Here is a 21634-nt window from a genome sequence, read left to right on the forward strand (position 1 = left end):
CATTCAGCCTGGGGCTGGAGGAAGAGGATGTGCTCTCAGACCAGCTGGTGCTGGGAGCATTTGAATAAAGGTTCACTCTGTTTTAAAATACTCTGTTTAAAATAGTTTCAACTGGTTTACAGTCTTGCTTGAAATTCCTAGAAAAATTGTATGGTACTGAGGTGAGGAAAGCCAGGAATCACAGCGTTGAAAACATGGTTGGTCCTGTATGGAAACAGGGAGAGTGAGTGTGGCAAACTAGTCATGCAGCTTTTGGACTGCCTGGAGGGCTTGGTTTCCTCTCTCTAATATGCACAGCTCTTCCACCTCCTCATTTTGCATCCAGACACTATGCCTGCAGATGGCACCACAGCAAGGCCCCCTCTGGACAGATGGAAAAACTAGCTCAGTGGCCAGCCTGTCTGAGAACTGCAACCCTGACCTAAAAAGCCCCATTTAATTCTTTTTTTTCCAATCAGTTTGGAAAATTGACATATATGACTGTGGATGATATTGGGATAAAGACGGGAGATCTGCTGTGGCAGCTGCTTCTGTCTCTGGAGAAGAGTTTTCCCCCAAGGAGAGGGGAGCTCTACGTTTGTTCTGATGGTGTTTCTGAGGAAAGCAGATAGAAATGCTTGGTCAGGCAAGGCAGGTGCTCAGGCAGACGTAAAGAGGCTCTGTTCAGCAAATGAGTGAAAAGCAATTGTGCCACTTTTCTGGGACAAACCAACTCCAAGAGCAGCTGCCACAAGCCAGAATCCATCCTGGTTTGTGAACACCTTGCCAGGGGAAGATACAGAAAGACACTGATCCTAGCTGAAGGGTTGACTCTGCATTCCTTGGCTGGCCAGGTACCAGGGCTCACTGTGCAGAGCCGTTGTAGGAGAGGGATGCACCTAGGAAAGTTCTCTGGCTGACCCAAGGGACAGCTTCTCTGATGGCAGCCAACCATTTCTAGGGGTGGTAAGCTCTACCTTTTATTCTCCTTTTTTTAAGACATCTAAGGGTAATTAGCAGTGGTGTTACAGGAAAATTTAGTTTTATGGTAATTTTGAACATTTAGAGAAATTATTTTATACTTCCTTGGCATTTCCACAGAGTTCTACACATGCACTGCCTTCCTCAAGAAAGGTCCTCAGACCACCTTCATGTTGAGATGTCAGCATGAAACTTCAGCATTAAGGAAGATGCCATGTAGTGAAAATCAGCTTGAGCAGATGTGGAAAATAATTAAGTTCACTTGGAAAATCACTCCAAAACATAACAAAATGGTGACTGTGTAAGCACAGTGAAAAAACGTCTTGGACATTTAAAACATCCTGTGTCCACTTCTGAGGTAAATCAGTCTTTGAGCAAAGCAATTGACAAGACCAGGGCAAGGAAGAGGAGATACAGGTCTCTGAAAGACTATGGCACAGTTAAAAAAGACAAACATCTTAAAGAGTAATGTTTCAACCTCCTTCATAACAGATGCCATTCACAAAATGCAGGTTCGTGAATTAGGGTAAGCAAACACCCCTGCAGGCTCCAGCAGTACTCACATTTCATCAAAACCAAGGTGCCTCCATTTGGGCAATCACCCTGGGTACATGCTGCAAAAACAAGTTATTTGTTACTTACTCTGCTGAGCCAAATGTAATCTCTTACTCTAGGACAGCTGACTTACCTCCATGTATTACCTTACTACAGAAGTATCATCTTCTTGAGGGAGTTATTCTCAATTAAGTGTTCCTAGAAGGAACAGTAGTGCTGGGTTATACTTTACAGCATAAGATTTGAAAAGGCAGCTGTCAAAAAGCAGAAGCTGTAGTCAAATGAAAATAAAAGAAAAACTCATAAATAGTAGTAAATGAAACTTAATAACCCCCCCAAAAAAAGGAGATTCTGTGATAAATAGAAAAGGAAGAATGAAAACCTCTTTCAAATGCATCTTGGAGATAAGAAACTTGCCAAAGAGCCGTAAGATGCTGTGGGAAGCTTAAGGCCATGAATGAAGAGTAAAGTTGATGTTTTGCAGTCAGAGGAGCTTTGGGGTGTTGCCAGACAGGAGATTTTTCATTGGCAGCAATGAGATGAAGTCACTACTGAAAACTGAAGCATCAGGACTTGAGAACGTGTCTGTGGCATGAAGGGCAGCAAACCAGAGTCAGGTGGTCTTCAGCATGAAATGGAGGAACAGGTAACTGTGCTGCAAGTAATTCACCACTCACCTCAACCCCCTCCCATGATGAAAAGCAATGGGATTTAGGAAAAAAACGGCCTGGCAAAACCTTTCAAAGAACTGTCCTAGGACAGGGAAGACCTGTCCAGGTTGAAAACTAGTGGCAAGGCTGGTGGCAACTGAGAGAAAGTGTCAGTGGCCAGCATCTGAGGCCCTCTGTCCCACCAATCAACACCTTCAGAATAATTTGGAGCATGGGGTGCCAAGGTTTGATGATTATACAAAATGACCCAAAACGCTCAGCCCTGAATCAGCCTGTGGAAAGGTGCAGAAGGATCTTGTGACCGAGTGACTGGGTTATTAAAATGCTGGGTGAAATTCAAGGTTGCTAAGTGAGAAATACTACGTGTAGTGGGGGACACAGCTCTGACATTGGAGGTCTCAAAGCCCTCCTCTGACATTGCCCAAACCTGCAACAAACAAGTGAGCAACTTTTGTTTATCTTGCTCTGAGTCCCAGGCCAGAAGGGGAAAAAAAAAGATGGTTTGTAATCTCTGTAATCTCCAGGTTTTTAGTTGCCAAGTTGGATACTGGTTTAGGTGCTGGACATCAAGCACCAAATCTTACCTGGCCTCCAGCTTCCCCACCTCCTCAGAAGCCTTGTATGCCTTTATCAGCCTGACAAACTGCCATCTAGACCAACATCATGAAGTGACTTTAGGTACTGCGCAAAACCATTTGTCTTTCTTTTAAGGAGCAAAGTAACTAAACTTTTCATTCTCAAAACATTTTTTTCCAGCCTGGAATCATGGTTAGAAGTCTTTGGTCCATCTATTCCAATTTCTAATGCAAAGCAGGACAAAGGACACCAACATCCCGTGCGGATAAAAGATGTTTAAAGACGTCTTCAGTGTCTGGCTGAGAACTTGCACAAGGTTGCATGTGAGTCCTGCTCTCTAGGTCTTTCCAACCCTTCTGTTGTCCCAGGGAAGGTCAGTCACTATTTCTTGCTCTTGGATATATCTATGCATGGCTATATATGTATGGCAACAGAACTCCTCTTTTGACCCCATTCAGAAATATCCTGTAATGCCTCTTGGCACTTTTGACCAACATATTTACTCCTTTTGAGAGTCTGTATCATTTCTACATATCAAAAATGGTATCAGTTTTGTCTGTCAATTCCTTGTCCTTCTATAAATGTGACTTAAATTGCAGATTTTTTCCATTCCTTCATGATTTCTCCCCTCCTCCCCCCTCCATTGGTTTCTCATTGGCTTTTGTCCATGCCCTGTCAGACTAAGCACTGACGTCATTTGCTTGCCCATCCACACAGGCTTTTCTTTAAATGTCTTCCCTGATGCTTTTAAAACTGACCTCACAAACCACGGATTTCAGCAGCCAGTGCTTTTTTGTCAGTGTGGAGGTTACTGTGCTTTGCAGAACACCGTTTGCAGGAGCACAGCGACAGTGCCGTGTTTTATTTTCAGCATTGCTCACTCCAACTCCCCAGGCAGCCTCAGGCTTTGTGTGGGGGCTTGTTCATCCCTACTGCACCCCGTGCACCCCACACATTAGTGTGCTCCAGGTCATCTGTGCCTGGAATTGTTACAGTGCTCATCTGGAGATCCTGTCAAGGATCCTCCTTATTGCTAACTACCTGGAAAGTGCTTCATCATTCCCTTCTGACCACATTCTGTATTTTCCATATACAGAACAGACTTATCTGGTGAGTACTTCTCTTTTTTTTGCCTTCTTTTGATTTTTTTTCCCCAATTTCAGCCAGTAAAAAAAAACAATATTACTGTTAGGATTGATTTTTCTTTAAATATAACTAGAACAGCATGTTAGTTCCTTAGACATTCAGGTATTGTTTTTTTCTTCTGAGGTATATGAGCAGCTGAAGACCTTTTTCATACAGCTGCATTATTCTGTTGTCCCTCTATTCCTTTTCTCCTAACCACAGTTGCTGTAGTTGTTACAAGGTTTATTTTTGTTAATGTAGGTCAAGCTTTATTATTGTTTCTATTAGTTACTCTTATTTCTAAGTACTTCTGTCACATAGCCACTTACTCAAGGAAGTTTACTCACTGAAAGCTATCTTATGTTTCTAAATCACAGCTTTTTGAAAAAACTGGAAAAATCCTGCTCTTTCCATGATCTGCCTCTTATTTCACTCTAAGAAAAAGCTACATAACACCACACAGTTCTCAGCTGTGACATTTTGTCCTGGCTGATGTCTCAGTTTGTTTCTCGGTTGATCCCATCAGTCTTAACCCAATATTCATCTGTCATAAGGACATCTAAAATCCTTGCCTTACTTGGGCATGCCATCATTTGTAAATTGATGAGAAATTCCCCCTGGCATAGCATATTCTTCGGTATCCCAAGCTGAAGTCTCCCACTGACAACACAATTTTCTTTGTCAAGCAAAGCAGGGAGGTACTTACAAATTAAATCAACATGTTTGGGGGGGAGGGGGGGTGGGATTCAGGAGTATATAAAAGACCCTTCAATGCTTTGATGAAATTGTGTGTCAGAGCATGTTTGGCTCTCAGCTCTAGAGTGAATATGACTTTTATCACAGCTTGTAAACCAAATTTACAATGGCTCTTGCCTATTCCTTTATTCAACAGGTTAGACTGATCTAGCATTTCTACCATGTGGCTGTGACCCTTAAAAATATCAATTAACTACATTTCTACCTACTCTGGTGATTTCTCTTTCCTCTTGCACTTTGCCCAGATGCAGTCTGCTCTCAAAGCCGAAAATGCTGCCTCTTCTCATCTGTTGTGACATTTGTCCAGCTTGATCATGATGGCTTTTGGTAGCCACTTGAGCTCCCTTTCCATAGTGTTATCTCAACACCCAGCTCTTACAGCTGCTCTCTAAGCTATGACATCTATACACCACCCACCCGAGGACCTACAGCATCACCTCCTTGCTCTGTCCCAGGGGAAGTGTCCCAAGCATTTAGAAAATTCACATCTAAAACGCTCCTCAGAGTTTCATACATCCAGTGGAAGATTAAGCAATGACTGGGCTTCCCTAAAGCTGACTGTAGCCCTTCCATTCTCCGTGCTGCCTTACCATCACTCCTAGCATTAAATCACCATGTGCAGGGGCCTGCCAGATGTCTTCAGGAGCCTGTCCATGCATCATCCAGGTGCATTCCCAATGAGACAGCACTCCACTGTGTTCTGCGTTAATTCTGACCTCTCCTCTTGAAAGGAGGTTTCTTACCTGTAGCCAGAGTACTTGACCTACTTGATCATCACGTGCAAGTTCTGGCATACCCTGTGCCACAGGTACCTGAGACACAACAACCATAAATGTATAAAGAATATGGCCAAAGGTATAAGGCTTAGGAAAGTCAAGCTCCCAGCTCAAACCTAGAAACAAAAACAAGTCAGACTCTTCCAGTGATATGATCTAAAAGAGATGGGATCCAGGAATGAAATGAAGAGAGGGTGCAGGTTCACTTAACACAAGGAAGAAGATGTGGGCTACTTAGTGGTTAGGTTTCCTCAACCCTCTAAAGCAAGTAAGCACCATCCCACACTTATGCAGTCAGGAGCAAGGAAAGTCATGCTCCCCACCCTCTCTGTGGGAACATCTGCTAGTATTCACCAAGCAATTCAGTGGGCCTGGTCAGAATCCCAGAATGGGTAAGGTTGGAAGGGACTACCAGTGGAGTAATCTGGTCCAGCCTCTCTCCTCAAGCAGGGTCATCCCAGAGCACATGACACAGGATTGCCTCCAGATGGTTCTGGAGTATCTCCAGTGAGGAAGACTCCACAACTTCTCTGGGCAAGTTGTTCCAGTAAAGAAGTGTTCACTGTGTGTCACCCACACACTAAAGAAGTTCTTCCTTTGTTCAGTTTCTGCCCATTGCCTCTTGCCCTAGTGCTTGGCACCACCAAGAAGAGGAGCCTGGCTCCTTCCTCTGACACCCAGCCCACAGATACTTATAGACATTGATGAGGTCCCCTCTCAGACATCTCCTCTCAAGGCTGAACAGGCCCAAATCCCTCAGCCTTTCCTCATGAGGTGCTTCCTCACCTAATGACTTTCATTTCCCTCTGGTGGACCTGCTCCAGGAGCTCCATGTCTCTCTGGAACTGAGGAGCCCAGAACTGGACACAGTACCCCAGATTCACCTCACCAGGGCTGACTGCAGGGGCAGGATCACCTCCTTCAACCTGCTGGCAATGTTCTTCCTAATGCACCCAGGATGCCATTGGTCTTTTTGGCCACCAGAACCACCATGTCCTTCTCTGCAGAGCTGCTTTCCAGCAGGTCAGCCCCAGCCTGTGCAGGTACATGGGGCTATTCCTCCCCAGGTGCAGAACCCCTGCATTTACCTCTGCTGAATTTCAGAAGGTTCCTCTCTCCCCATCTCTCCAAGCTGTTGTCCTTCTGAAAGGCAGCACAGCCCTATGGGGTATCAGCCACTCCTCCCAGCTTTGTGTCAGCAGTGAACTTGATGAGGAGGCATCTCCCCTTCATCCAAGTCATTGATGAATAAGTTAAACAATGATGGGCCTGGTACTGAACCTTGGGGGACATCACTAGTGACAGGCCTTCAGCTAGACCCTGTGCCACTGACTATGACCCTCTGGGATCTGCTGTTCAGCCAGTTCTCAATCCACCTTACTGTCTACTCATCCAATCCACACTTCCTAAGTTTGTCCATGAGGATCTTCTGAGAGAGTGTCAAAACCCTTGCTGAGGTCGAGGTAGACAATACCCACTGCTTGGCCCTCATCCATCCTGGTAGTTTTCTCCTGGTAGAAGGCAATCATGTTGGTCAAGCATAATTTGCCTTTAGTGAATTCAAGCTGACTCTCCTGCTCACCTTCTTGTATTCCACATGCTTAGAGATAACCTCCAGAATGAGGTGCTCCATCACCTAGTTGGGATTGAGGTGAGGCTGACTGCCTGGTAGTTTCCTGGGTCCTCCTTCTTGCCCTCTTTGAAGACTGGGATGACATTTGCTTTCTTCCAGGTCTCAGGCACCTCTCCTGATCTCCAGACCTTTCAAAGATGATCGCTGTGGTGTCCACCAGCTCCTTAGCACTTGTGGATGCATCCCAACAGGGCCCACGGATTTGTGGATATCACATTTCCCTAGGTGATCTCTAACCCAATCCTCCCTGCCCAAGGGAGAATCTTCCTGCCAACATTCATTTTCCCTGGTCTCCGGGGTCAGAGATTCCTGAGGGCTGGTCTTGTAAGTGAAGACTGATACAAAGAAAGCATTCAGTACATTTGCCTTTTCTGTGTCCTCTGTCACCAGGGTCCCCGCTCCATTTAGTAGTAGGCCCCACATTCCCTTTAGTTTTCCTTTTGTTTTTACACATTTGAAAAAGCCCTTCTTGCTGTCCTTGGTATCTCCTTGGCCTGATTTAATTCCAGATGGGCCTTACTCTGACAAAATCCCTGTATTTTTTTCAAGTAGCCTGTTCCTGATTCTACATCCTGTGTATCTCCTGCTTGTGCTTGACAGTTCCTTTTGATCCACAGAGTTCTCTTGCCCCCTTTGCTTGATTTCTTGCTCATGGGGATGTACCATTCTTGAGCCTGGAGGAAGTGGTGCTTGAATACTGACCAGCTCTCTTAGAATCCTCTTGCTTGCAAGGCCTGTTGCCACAGGATTCTTTCAAGCAGGTCCCTGAAGAGGCTGAAGTTAGCTCAAAGCCATGTTGAAGACAGGGTCTCCGAGGATGAGAGCTCACCTTTCAGATGAGTCCTAGGGAACACCACCAGGGAAGGGGTAGGGGAGGTGACTGCATGCCATAGGATGAGAAATGCATTCAGTGGGGAGCCAGGACTCACTTCTGGAGCATGGCTGGCACTGCCTGCTGAAGTCCTTTGCCAAGAGGCTGATCTCAGCACAGGGAGCACGGAGTGCAGCAGCCATGGCGGAGACCTGTGTGTCTCACCCCAGCTCAAAGGCTGATCGTGTCCCTCAGTGTCTCATGGAGGCAGGATGCTCACAAGTGGGTCTCTCCCAACCCCAAGAGGGACAGCTCTTGCCTCAAGGGAGGGGTTTTGTGCCACTCCTGTGGCTGAGAGTGAAAGTTGTGCCTGTCCTCATCTGGACACAAAAACCCAAATGCTGGGGGGGAAGAAGGCAGAGCAATCACCAGCACCATTCCAGACTGTCCAAGTAAGTCTCTGCCAACATGGACTTCTGAGGGGTAAGAAGCTGATGAACCAGTCTGCCTAAATATTCAATGGGAAGACCTTATTGCCAATCCAGAGATATGATCCTCAAAGGATAATGCTGGACAAATGTTCAAGAGGTCAGCACTCAGCAACCACAGTCCTGAGTTGAATGCTGACAGAGGGACTGCCCAGATGCATCCTGCCATGGAACCCCATTCAGTCCGTGCTTGGACTGTTCTTGGACATTAAACACTCACATTAATGCACGGACACTGAGCTAGACAGGTCTTGTTATTGCTTCCTGAGTGGGCACTGCCGAGAGGTGTCCTGGAAGGGGTGACATTAGGGACTCAAGAAGCAATACGGCACTGAGTAGTTCCTAGACATCACAGTTCCCAGCAGGGCTCATGGTGGAGAAAAGTAGACTAAATATTCCCCAAAGAATGAACAGGAGTCCACAAAGAAGAATTCAATAGATGGAGGGACCACATCTCCTCATTCCAGCATCAAAGATGTGGGGTCACCACTGCTGGACAGGTAGGTGGTCCAGCTAACACCAGAGGCCTTGGGCTGTGCTTCCCACACTGAGAAATTCCTGAGGCAAAGGACCCATGTCGCATATCCTGCCAGAGAGATCTTGGAGGCTGTCAAACTGGTGGGGGAACAGAGCCTCTTACTGGTGATACCATTCACCAGGGAACAGCATCTTGCACGTGTGGGTGGTGGAGATTTCGGTTTCACTGCAAATGGAGTCCTGGCAGGCAGAGTGGGACCAGGCTCCCCACGTGTCCTGGGACACGGGTGTCTAGCAGCACCTACTGTTCCTCTGGGCAACAACTGCTTGAGGCAGAGATGTCAGTCCTTCTGTGCTTCACACCTCAAATCTCTCAGGGTATGTACTCTGCAGCCTTGTGGGTTCCTTAAGCAGGACCAAGGCAAAGGTATGCACATCCTGGATTGTGCACGGGGGAAGCCAGAAGTTGTTGGCCACTCTCAGAACTCTCCACAAGCCAGAAAGAGCAGAAAACACTGCAAAGACACCTCCAGGAAAGGGGATTTGCATGAAACAGAAGAGCCTCCAGGCAGCATAGGAAGTGACCCCTGATCTACTGTGTGTGAGGCATCATCACTTGAAAGTAGAAGACTGAAATACTAAAATACTTCCTCTGACTTTAGCTCTTTTAGGTAGAAAAATAAAGAGGGAAGAGGGAAAGGAAATGCAAACAGTTGAGCAAGGTGCCATGGAGGTGAGGGCCATGGCAGGCACTGAGGCATGCACCTCCCATCCACCTGCACACCCATAGGCAGCCAGGGCTTCTGCTACTTCCCAGCACCCTGCTGCTCCTGTGAAACACCTTCCCAACCTCCTGCAAGAAGCGAAGCCGGCAGTCAGGAGTCGGAGCCCAGCCACAGCAGACCCCAGGCTGAGGAATTGCCATTCCCCAGCAGCAGCAGTGCTCCACCTGCGCCCTGATTTCCTGTTTCCTGCTCAATTCTCCTGCCATTTGCAGGGACTCACCTCCCTGCCAGCTCTAACCAGCCAGCTCAGCCCCTGCTGAAATGCCAACACATGCCCTAACACATCTTGCAGGCACGGGCAGAGCACCTCACCCTGCCCAAACACGGACACTGTGTGCTGGGGTGCATGGATGCTACAGCGCTCCCAGCTCAAGCACCCGGCAGCATCAGCCACCCAGGCCACACATACAGAGGAACTCTTGTATCCCTCAGCCCCCATTTTATCTTCCATACCTAGTCTTAGAGATGATCCAAAAACTCTGCTGCCATGTACATTCTCTTCAGTACCTTTAGTGAGGAGCACATTTTTCTCTGGAGCTTCATCTGCCTTGGCTATGCAGCCTGTGTCCATTTTTCAGTGATCCCACTGCCTTTCTGGATCACACTGCTCGCTCCCTCCTGACACCCTGCTAGACCCCAGCCTCCTGCACCATCACCGGAGGAGCAGGAGCTGCAGCCAGCCAGGAAAATGCTACAAGAGATGGTGGGACAGGGGATCCCCCACTGCAAGGTGGGATATGGGACTGAGGGCGGGCAGGAAGGTGCTCTGGGATGCCCTGGTGTGGCAGAGGAGACCAGGCAACAGGAAGAGAGGAAGGTTCACAAGTCACAAGCCAGGATCAGCTTCATTTCCAATCCCTCAGCCTCTGCATCGATGATGCTCCAGGTCAAAAACAAGGCAGCCCATGCAGCAGCAGTGCCTGTCGAGGGCCAGTGGCTCTCACAACAGGGATCTCACCACTGTCCCATCTGCCAGTCCCACCTGGCATGCCCAAGGGATGGGACTGTCCCATGGGGGGACCCACTGACGTGGGCTTGGTGTCTGATGGAGGACAGCCCCACCTCAAGCCACATGTCGCACAGGGAGAGCCCACACCCAGTGCAGCTGTAGAAAAGGAAATTGTCCCATTTAATGACCTCGCCCCCGTAACACAGACGTGAGCGCATCGCCGACGGGCGGCAAAGCAAAGTGCACAGTGAGCAGGACTCAGCCCCCGCCCTGGAGAAGGCGTGGCAGGGCTCGGGATGCCCGGCACAGCGTGGGGACCAGCCAGGTGCCCGGCCAGCAGCAAGGACAGGGAGAGCCCTGGGCTCGGTCCAGTTGGCACCAGTGTCAGGTCCAGTTTGCAAGGAGGTACGGCTCTCGTTCGGCTCCAGGTAGCGCAGGGAGGGCAGGGGCAGGTCAAGTGTACCAGGATGGAGGCCAGAGGAGGTGGGTCTGGGGGCGCCTGGGAGCAGGTCCTGCAGAACGCCACCATGGCAGGTTTGGAGCCTCCCTGCCCGAACCATGGTTTAACCAAAGCAGGGAAAGGGAATAGAGAAGGGGCTGAAGGCAAAGCAGCCCGGGCGAGGGCCCTCAGGTCTATCTAGCTATTCCCATTTGCAAGGTATCCGGTGAGGGGGTGTGTGGGATCTGCCAAGCACCCCAAAACGGGAGTGAGCCTGGGCGACAGACGTTTACCAGCGGTTCCACGTCCCTGACAGTCTCTCCCAGGTGTGACTCAGGCACCCCCATGCCAGGAAGGGGGTCCGAGAGAGCAGGGCCTCCCCTCATTATCTGATGGAAGCATCGCTGGGGGGATCACGGTCAGATTCCTCGCTCTCCTCATTCGGGGCTGACTCGCTGTTGGAGGTCGGGGTGAAGGCAGGGGACTTTCTGCAGAGAAGAGTAAAGGGCAGTAGTCAGAGCATTGCCCAGGGGGAGGGAAAGGACCCAGTTTGGTGTGGGCAGGGGTCACCAGAGCAAGGAAGAGAGAAGCTGAAGTGCCGTTGTGCTCCTTGGGGCATGTGTGGGTCTGCAGGAATCCCGGGGTGCTGGGAGGGTGCTCCAGAGGACACTGAGCAAGAGCACGAAGCACAGCTAGAGGAGATGCTGGAGGGGCGGGCCCACAGCAGGACCCTGGCAAGGCATGTAAGGCTAGGGGTCTGTGAAAGTCCACCACAGGGGTCCCCAGCCTGGAGCCACCCTGGCTCCACAGGCTTTTGGGGACTTACACGGTGTCCCTGCACAATGGCAGCTCCTCTCTCCATGGGGGTGTCTGGCTTCACCTGTCAAAGTTGACTCCCGTGTGTTGCCTACCTTCTGCAGAGGTGGCACCGTGACCTGTGTGAAGGCCAGCCAGGAGTCCAACAGCCTCTGGGAACTGCCCTCTCTCTGTGCCACATGAGGGCAGGGCAGGAGCACTACCCAGCCCTTCAGCTCCCTCTCACCACCACCCTGGCTTCAGACCCAGAGCACAAGTATCCCGGCTCTCCTGCTGAAGCTCACCTGTCCCCAGACTGGGTGATGAGCCGCCGGCAGGTCTCCATCTGCACATCCAAGCCTCGCTTCATGCTGCACATCTCCATGTACTCGTGGAGGTGCCGGTTCATGTCATTCTTGGCTGTGGCCAGTTCCAGCTGGGCAAGGGAAAAGGTGCAGAGATGACCCCAGGGCATGTGGTGCAGGGCAGTGGGCATGGCCAGACCCAGGGCTGTCGCCCACATTACCAGTGACCTGCTCCAGCATTGTGTCTCCCTCCCCCAGGGACCCACTCCCCCATTTCACACCCTTCTGTGCCATGTCCTCCCTATCTCCTCCTTCTCCCACCTCTATTTGGTCGATGGTTTCCTGGTACTCCTTCTCACGGCTCTTGAACAGCGACTCCGTGTCCTTGATCACCTTCTCCAGGCTGTCGTCCTGCTGCTGAGGAGAGCAGACAGCAGGTTTAGAGGCGGGGAAGCGTCCAACATGAGAAACCAAAGGCAAGAGAGAGACAAATCAGAGAAAGAACTGGCAGCACTGGGAAAAGAGGAAGAAACATATACAGTGTAGTACAAATAAGACATGAGTCAGTCCTTACAACATGGACTCGAGAGACTCAGGACTCGCCACACTGGGCAGTGACCACATCAACCCGAACAAGCCCAGCATTGCACTGAAGATTTGGAGAACACAGACCATTCCCGAGCATGACACATCCCCAGGGGACTGCCAAGGGCCAGAGATTTGGGATGACAAGGGCTTTGGCCAGACACTGAGGCCTCTGTTGGGGCAGTTTTGCTGCACAGTGGGTAGGTGGGCTGGAGAACATGAACAAGGATCACCAGAGACCAGTCCAGCCAGAGGAATTCTTCTCTTCTGGATGGGCTGTGGCTCCCCCAACGTGTGTGCACCCTTCCCTCAGCACACCCCTCAGGCTACAGGTCCCTGGCCTGTCTCTAACAGGAGAGCTCGACAGGGATGCTGTAATGTATTCATGCAGAAAAAGGTAGGAAAGCATCTGTACAGGCCTGCAAAGGGAAAGGGGCTGAAATCTGGTCTTTGAGAGAGCATCTCCCCAGGCTCAGGCAGGACCGAGTGTCCCAACCCAATGTGACCTCAGGGCCCTGACACCACTGTTACCTCCCCCTGCACCTCTGCCGCTGCAATGGCGTATCCGGAGAAGTCCTCCCAGAGGAGCAGTGTTTCTTCCGTCTCCTCCCACGTGAGGCTGTCACAGTCATCCTCGAAGTCATATTCTCTCCTGGGCACAAGGGAACAGCACATCAGCACCCAGCAGGAGAGCCATGGCAGGCAGGGGGCTGTGTCAGTGCCAAAGCCTTGCTCCCGCTCACGGGCAAGGCTGCAGCTCTTGGAGGTCAGGGTGAGCTCTGGTGTGCCCAAACCCAACAGCTGACAGGGAAGGGGCTGGCTTTATGGTCAGGAGCCCCCAGCAAATTTGGGCACGGACTCCCAAAAGGTGGGATGGGGGGCAAGAGGAGGGGAGTTGGACCAGCTCCCACTCTCAGCAGGAGTGGGCTCAGGTCTCCCAGGGGGTCAGTCCCACTGCGCCACAGAGCACAGGGTGAACATACTCCACAGCAGCATCTCCCATCTTGCCCTCACCTGGGAAGGGAAGCCACAGACCACCCTTGCCCTCCCCATCCCGGGACCAGCAGGGAGCCCGGTCCTGGAGCCTGGCTCAACACCGTGGGCAGAGGTGCACGGCAGCCGCACTCACAGCTGGTTCAGCATCCTTTGCATTTCCTCATTGATACTCATGGCCGTGGTCTCGTCCTCCTCCTCCTCGTCAGGCTTCCGGGAGGCATCGCTCTCTGACAGCGAGGTGTCCTCGTCGCTGACCTGCTTGCGCTCCCGCTTCCGCCCCACCGAGGCTGGGACCTTAACGGGAGACAAGTGCAGAGACTACAGAAACGAAGCCGGGTCCGAGGTCAGGAGCAGGGAGTTGGGAGGAGATGGAGGGGAAAGGAATGGTGGAGGGACAGAAAGGCAGGGAAAGAGAGAAAGACAGAAATAAAGGAAGGAAGAAAAGAGAGAGAGAGAGAGAGAGAGAGAGAGAGATGGGCTCATTATGATCAGGTTAAAGATGGGTGCAATGGATAAAACATGGTTTTAGCATTTTCTAAAATTAAAACTAAGCAACTAAAGATGGAATCTGTGAATCTGATGAGAAAAAACAATGGGTTTTACTGCAGAAAAACTCAAATCACCCACCACCCCAGTCCAGAGACAGGGAAACACAGTGACAGAAACAGGAAAAAAGAGACAGTCTGAAAAAGGTGAAATATGTCAATATTTATAGTCCAACCTTTTTTATAGAAAGTTTAAAATTTGTAAAATTTCTCAACTGAATGGAACTAACCAGTTGCTTCTGTAGGGACAAAGAGCGAGACAGAAAGGCAGCAACATCCAGAAAGAGAAAAGAGACAGAGACAGAGAAGAGAGACAGAGAGAAGATGACGGAGAGGGGAAGGGGAGGAGAGAGATGGAGTTAGAGACAGACGCTCAAGCAACTTGTCTCCCTCCTGCAGCTGTTCCCCTACCACTGTGGGGTCCCCAGGGCCCAACACAAACAGGTCAGCAAGAGGTTGAGGGGACTCTAGATGTCCAAAAGCAACATCTGGAGCTTTCCACCTCCTCTCTGTGCCTTTTGCCTGGTCCTCCCAGAGAGAGACAGAAAGCAAGGGACCGCAAGGAAACAAGGGCGAGGGTGACCAAGTGTCTCCCCTAGCAGGGGGCTGGTGTCGTCCTCTTCTACCGTCCTTTGGGAACTCTCCTCCCCAGAGCTGGTGGCTGAGTCTGGAGCAGCAGCGGGCGCTTCTCACCTGAAACATCTTGATCATGTCCTCGCAGTTCCGCTGCTGTGCCACATCACACAGCTTGGCAGTGATGTCGATGCGACGGCAGATGTCCATGTCCACCTTCATGGCCTTCTCCTGGATCTTGGTGTCCAGCTCCGTGATGTTCTGAACCCACAGCACCACAGAAAGGGCACAAAGGAGGAATATTAGGAAAACAAATGGCAATCAGTGCCCCCACTTTCCCCCTCGTGCAGGACTGCTCCCACATCCCTACTTTGCTCACTGCACCCCGGACCAACCCTGCCAGTGCTGGATGGGCCCCACCAAGGAACTGCTTTTCTACATAGCCAGACCACTTGGATAGGACACTGCTGTGGGGTCAGAGAGGGATTAGGGACTCACATTGCTCATCAGTCCCTTGAAGACAACAAGCTCTGCCTTGAGCTGCTCCACCTTCATGGCCAGCTCCTCCTGGCAAGCTTCAGCCTCCTGGGCTTCCTGCACCGGGGAGAGGGAGATGTGCAAATCAGCACCAGTGTGGGGCAGATGGGGTGCAGGGGAAGGGGGGACAGCGATGCTCACCTCCTGCAGCTCAGTCACCCTGTCCTGAAGCTGGACACGCACCGTGTACTCCTCTTCCCATCTAGGGAGACAAACGCCGGTCAGATCCCATCGGCCTTGCCTCGCTGGCTGCCAAAGGGAGAGGACAGAGGCAGCAGCTGCTCACCCCAAAGCTATCCGAGAGCGGGGCACGACAGCACCGGGGTGGGAAGGAGAACGTGCCCAGGAATGCATAGCCTCTTGTTTTCAGGCCATGGCAGCTGCCAAGCCCATTGGCCCCCCCGGCCACGAGCCCTGCCCCAGCACGGCCGCCCGCCCTGCGATGGGGGGAGCTGGGGACACCGACCGCAGGCTCTGCACAGCAGCTGCGCTGCAGGCCCTGCCACACTGGGGCTGGCCCATGGCCCGTCACAGCCCACTGGCCTCTCCATCTGCCCCCAAGCCCCACGGCCCTGGGTGACATTAAGTTCAGCTCCAACACTCAACAACCGGTTTGCAGATATAATCCAGAGTTGCCTCCATCTACATCATTTTTGTGACCACATTTGTGTGCCTGCAGTGTTGCAGTTCAGGCAATCCAGAAGCACAAACCTGACCTTGACACCAAACCACCTCACAGCATGAGTGACCACCATGTGCATGAAGGGCTGCTCTTCTGCCTGTCCCAACGAAGAGGGCTGCCCTGTGCCAGGCCACGCTGCCCGGGCAGGGGCACAAGACTCCTTGGCTCTACTGCCGCATAACAGGTTGGATTAAAGAACACTGTTTTATCCCACAAGGAAGCAGAATGGATTGTGCCACTTTATGCCAGGCTGTCCAGTGGGTATTAGGCTCTGCAGCTTTGCAAAAAGTGGAGCTGCAAGGCTCCTGGCCTTGCTGTGCAAAGACACATCCCCATGCAATTATTATATTATATTTCACTGCATGAGATCAACATCTTGGGTCACGCTGCAGTGTTGGCCCAGCCCATGGTCTGCTGGGAGGCCATCAAGCCATACTGCTCTTGGCTAAATGATGATCCCATGGAGCACGGGGGTTGGCATGCGCTGCGGTGCGGCATGGGGCAGGGCTGCTGCATTCTTACCCAGCTCCTGGCTCTTCTGGGAGAGCCAGATTTTTCTGAGAAAGCGAGATCACTCTGGGAAAGCAACCAGAGCTGGGCCCTTCCTGGGGCTGTGAGCTCTGGTTTCTATTTAATGCCTGCAAGCACCAACACAGACACTACGACTCTGCACAAGGATGTGAAAAATCTCTCACTTACTGACACCAAGTTTGAACAATAAATCCTAAGGCCTAGGAGGCCAGAAAGTGTATGAAAAGCCCTCACATTTGTTATCTCGGGGTATCTGGACAATGTGACAACATGGGAGAGCCCTGGCTTGTGAATTTCTAAGCTCTTAAAGCTAGCAACGCTGCTCCTTACTCTAACAAGGACAAAAGTGTGCACTCCTCGTGTTGGTGTTGGATCCATACCACAGCTTCAGAAGGGGAATCAAAGAGTGTTCCCATCCCTTTGGGGAAAGAGAGATGAAGCAAAAAGGAAGGAGAAACTTAAAAGGTAGAATTGCCCTTATATGGGAACTGCTCAAACAAAGCCTCCCTCCCCAGGGACAAAAACGCCTTCCACCACAAGAAAAAAATTTCAGCATCTTTCTCGGTCTGGCACTGCCTCTTTTTTGGTCCCCGCCTCCCTGTGGGTCTCTATATAGCCCAGACTCACTGGGGATGTAAAGCATAGCTGCAAATCCTGGTAAGAGTTCATTGCACACCAGTGCTACAGAAGACGAGTGCAGGTCACATAAACACCGACTTAAAAGGCAGGAGAAAACAGCCATTCACCCCACAAGGGACAAACCCGTGCACCCATCCATTGCAAACCTCTCCCCTGCTCATCTCCTGCCTGGCTCCTTCTCCCCTGCTCCCTCCTGCAATGCACCACTCCTAATAATAACCTGCCTGCAGCGCTGCGCCCGCAGCCCCGCACGGCCGCCAGCCGCCGCCAGGTCGCTGCCAGCTGGAAGCGAGGCTGCCCCACACAACCCCACGGCCACCGGTGCCCACCAAGAGGAGATGGGGGCCCTTCCTGCACTGCTGCAAAGCAACAACCTCCCCAAAGGCAGACAGCGAGGGCAGGAGGGTCCCAGCTGCAGGCTGACCTGACCATCTCCTTGCCAGCTATGGGACAGCCCTCCCAAAGGCAGGGACGTGAAAAGATGCAGTGCTGTCCCTGCCAGGTGTGTCCCTTCAACAAGTTCACTTAGCAAAAGAAACAATTCCCCCATCTTTAAAAATCCTGCTCACTGCAGCAGGCACTGGGGTGTTTTACCCCATCCTGCAGGGTCAGGGCACACCGGGGCTTTGGGCTGCTCTGGGCCTGAAGCTCCACTTATCCCCCTCTTGCCACATCTGAACTATGTTTGAGCTTACCTTAATGGGGAAGGCCCTGCAGCCTGGCACAGCTCCTTGGAGGGCAATCACAACAACAAAAGACCTTCTTGAAGCATTTTAATAAACAAGGGGGCTTTTAAGAATGATGGAGAGACTTTTTACCAGACCTTTTGCCTGCAGTGACAGGAGGCGAAAGTTTTAAACTGAAAGAAGGTAGGTTTAGATTGGACATGAGGGAGAAATTTTTATGATGGTGGTGAGACACTTGGAGCAGGTTGCCCGGAGAAGATGTGGATGGCCCATCACTGGAAATGTTCAAGGTCAGCGCTTTGAGCAACCTGATCTAGTGAAACCCCACAGCAGGGGGATTGGACTAGATAATCCCCAGAGGTCATTTCCAACCCAAACCGCTCTGTGACTCTAACACACTGTGTCATAGCACTACTCATTCCATACCTCCAGCGTGTCCTTGCAACATCCAACATAAGAACTACTTGTGAACACAAGCAGTAGATGTAGCAGACAGCACAAACGTGATGAGACTCCCAGATCCCCAGCACTTAGCAGGTCTGTATAATACAGGCACCCTTTGCCCCTATCCAGGCCACCTAATTTCAGTCTGCTCCTCTCAAGTGCCGCTCCTATGAGCCTCTCTCCTGCTGCTGCAACTATTCTCATCTCTCCCTACGGCCCCCACACCCCTCCTGGATCCCTGACTTGAATTTCAGGCCCTGCATATCCAGAGGGAAGCTCCTGCTGCACTGCTCCAAGTGCTGTGGGATGCATGGTGGCAACACTGTCCTGAAAAAAACACAAGCTCCAGCACCCAAGCCATGGGTCAGAGAACTGGGAAGTCCTGTGTTAATATGGGCTCTTCCATCTGTCTCCAGGCAGGTGGCAAAGGCATGACACCAGCTGCACTGTTCCCATGGCAGATCACAGCCCACCATGGCAGGGAACTCTCAGCTCCCAAGGGATGTTGGTGTCAGCCCCCAGCATGAAGAAGGGTGTGGAAACGGGATCCTCCTGTCCCATTCCCCTGTTTGGGACCTGGCTGTACCCGTCAGAAAGTTCCCAGTGCTGGATAGGGTCTGGGGGTGGGGTCTGCTTTCCCCCAGCTCTTGGTAACACACTCCAAAAATAGATCCCACCAATAACATTGGTTCATGGCAGCTTGTGGTGCCCCCCCTGCTCACCCTCAGCGGTCCCTCTGTCACCCCCTCTGCAACCTTCCCTGAAGCTCACTTGCCAGAGAGGGACAACGTGGAAAAGCTCTCCATTCTCCCAAAGTTTCAGCAGCACCAACAAACCCAGCTTGATCCTCTCTGGCTGACTCACTTTGAGGCTTAAGCTTTCCTGGCTAAAAAATTGGCTCTAGCTTCCCACTGCCCGATCTGAAAATGCAAGGCAAGGAGTGCTGCTCCCCTCTGGAGAAGGAGCCTGCCCACTGGCTTAAAAAAAAAGGCCTTAGGTACATGCAGCAGTTGGCGGGAAAGAAGAGATGCCAACTCTTCCTTTCCATGTGCCGTGCTCAGTGCCCTCACAGCATCTGACAGGCCAGTTTGCTCAGCCTAAGCCTTATAAAGCCAAAAGCATAAGGTGTCATCTTGGACCCCAGCCTTGACCTTGGCACCAGAGCCCGTGGCTGTGCAGAACCGGTCAGTGGCACAGGTCCTGCGGGGAGTTGGGTGTGGAATCAGAAACTTTCTAACTGCTTCTAAAGCATCGTAAAGTGACTTCTGAAAAACCCCAAAACCAGTCACTGGGGTGGTGTCAGTTGCCAGTGACGCTCTCACCCGGCCCTGTGCTCTGACCCCGCGACCAGCCCCAGCCTGATCTCATCCTACGTGCAGATCCGGGAGCAGCCTCGCAAACTGGCCTGAAACAAAAGCGGTGCCGGCGCGCGGCAAGAGCAGCGGCCACCCTGCACAGGAAAGAAGAACCGGCCAAGAGATTAGCTTTACATTCTGCTTCACCCTTCTCCAAGGCACGTACCAAGCCACAGCTATTTTGGGTCGGGAGGAAAGCCCTCGAGGAGTGGGGTGTCCCGCCCTGGCTCTCTGCTGCTGAGGGGCCAGCTGGAGCGCACTGGCGAGGGAAAGGGCCTAGGGGAGCCAGTCATCCTGCTGAGGGGCTTCTCGACACCTTCCGACGCGTCCTGAGAACTTTTCTCTTCCCAGCAGCCTTTTCCAATCCAAACCCGCTCACTGCTGCATGTCCACCTTCCTCACCTACTTTCAGGCGGCTCCTCCTTCCCAAGCATTTCCAGATCCCCTTGCCTTTACAACACAGCTCCTGGAGTCATTCCTCAAGTTATTCCTTCCCTGCTTGGAAAGGCATTTCTAGTCCCTCATGCCAGGTTGGTAAGATTGAAAAAGGCTCGACGAACATCCGTAGAGAGTTCACACACCAGGTGGCAAGGGAGGAGACACAGGCACAAGCAAATGCTTTCAGGGGTCCACATTGTTCCTCATGCTGCCTGCAGCCCGTGCTCCCGAGAAGTCTGGCCAGGACTGTCGCCTTCCCTCCCTGCTTCTCCCGCACAGCGCCCACCGGGCAGAGCCCTGCAGCCTCCCCGGCGATAGTTTCGGTCCCTCGGGGATGCCGCCGGTGCCCCTCCCTCCCGCCGCCCCTTCTCACCTGCGCTTGTACTCGTCGCGCTCCCTCTTCACCTTGGCCAGCACATTGTAGAGGGCCCGGATCTCGGGGGTGATGGTGTCGATCTGCACCCCCACCCCGTCGGGGTGGACCCAGGAGACGCCCGGTCCCTGCACCAGGGTGGTCTCGGGCCCCGGGCCGAGCCGCCGGGCTTGCGAGAAGGACCAGATGGTGCCGGGCATGAAGCGGGAGCCGGCGGAGAAGGCGGAGGGCTGGCCGGGACCACCGGGGCGGGAACCGGGGGACCCCAGCGCCCGGGCCGAGCCCAGCCCCAGCCCCAGCCCCGGCCCCAGCCCCAGCCCCAGGGTGCGGATGGGACCCACGAAGCCGGTCTGCACCGCCTGGTCCCGGCGCGGGGGTCCCCGGCCGCGGCCGCCCGCCCCCTCCTCCAGCGCCTGCTGCAGCTGCTTCTCCAGCTGCCGGTTGCGCCGCTCCAGCTCGTGGACCTTGGCCAGGAAGCAGCGGAACCGCAGGTTCAGCGTCTTGAGGACGCTGATGTTGGAGCCCAGGTCGTTGCGGAGGGCCATGGCGGCGGGCGGCGCGGGGAAGGGGCCGGCGGGCGGCTCCCCGGCCAGGGGCTCGGCGGCGGGCGGCGGCGGCAGCTCGGGGCCCGGCAGCCCCTGCTGCTCCTGTGGCAGGAGGAAGAGGTTGGGGCCGAAGAGCGGGTTCATGGCGGCGGCGGGACGGGGCGGGGAGCGCCGGGCGGGGGGGATGCGCCCGGCCAGCCCCGGCGGCGGGGGCGCGGCTTCCGCTGCGGCGGGGATGCGGCGGCGGCGGCGGCGGGCTCCGAGAGCCGCCCCCGCTCCCCTCCGCGCCCCGCCGCCGGCCCCGGGCGGAGCGAGCAGAGGAGGGGACACGGCAGAACCTCCCTTTCCTCCGCCCGCCCCCCGCCTCTCCCCCCGCCGTGGGGCGGCTCGGCCTCCCCGGAGGGTTTCGGGGCGCCCCGGGGCGAAGAGACGCGGCCGGGTCCAGCAGGATTCCCCGGGGGAAAGTCCCTCTCCGGCACCGCTAGCTGAAGCCCCGCCTGGTACCGATTCCCGTAACTAGCCCAGCCGCAACACAGTGTGCCTCTGCCTCCTAATTTTTAATATTTTATTATTTTTTTGCATAGAATTTAGTGCTTTCCCAGAG

At 52.8% G+C, this 21634-nt stretch overlaps 1 protein-coding gene across 14 annotated transcripts; it reads right to left on the minus strand.

Annotated features, from left to right (window-relative positions):
* Positions 1 to 1262: 1262 nt before the first annotated feature.
* Positions 1263 to 21208, minus strand: IFFO1 (intermediate filament family orphan 1). 14 transcript variants are annotated; one of them, XR_004238129.1, is made up of 12 exons: positions 20486 to 21208; positions 15479 to 15539; positions 15299 to 15394; positions 14921 to 15061; positions 14404 to 14466; positions 13816 to 14000; positions 13218 to 13338; positions 12423 to 12518; positions 12102 to 12232; positions 10067 to 11489; positions 1662 to 1713; positions 1263 to 1574 (listed from the first exon to the last, which is right to left on the minus strand). XR_004238129.1 is itself a non-coding variant. In XM_032098723.1 (10 exons), the coding sequence occupies exons 1-10, from the start codon at positions 21172 to 21174 to the stop codon at positions 11387 to 11389; spliced, it is 1605 nt and encodes a 534-aa protein (XP_031954614.1). In that variant the 5' UTR covers positions 21175 to 21208; the 3' UTR covers positions 1427 to 11386. The 14 variants fall into 14 exon arrangements, 10 of the variants coding, with proteins under 10 accessions (XP_031954614.1, XP_031954613.1, XP_031954611.1 ...); XR_004238128.1 differs by having other exon boundaries at positions 1263 to 1713; XR_004238127.1 differs by having other exon boundaries at positions 1263 to 1786.
* Positions 21209 to 21634: the final 426 nt, after the last annotated feature.

This window comes from Corvus moneduloides, chromosome 2 (genome assembly GCF_009650955.1).
Source record: "Corvus moneduloides isolate bCorMon1 chromosome 2, bCorMon1.pri, whole genome shotgun sequence".
Taxonomy (NCBI): domain Eukaryota; kingdom Metazoa; phylum Chordata; class Aves; order Passeriformes; family Corvidae; genus Corvus; species Corvus moneduloides.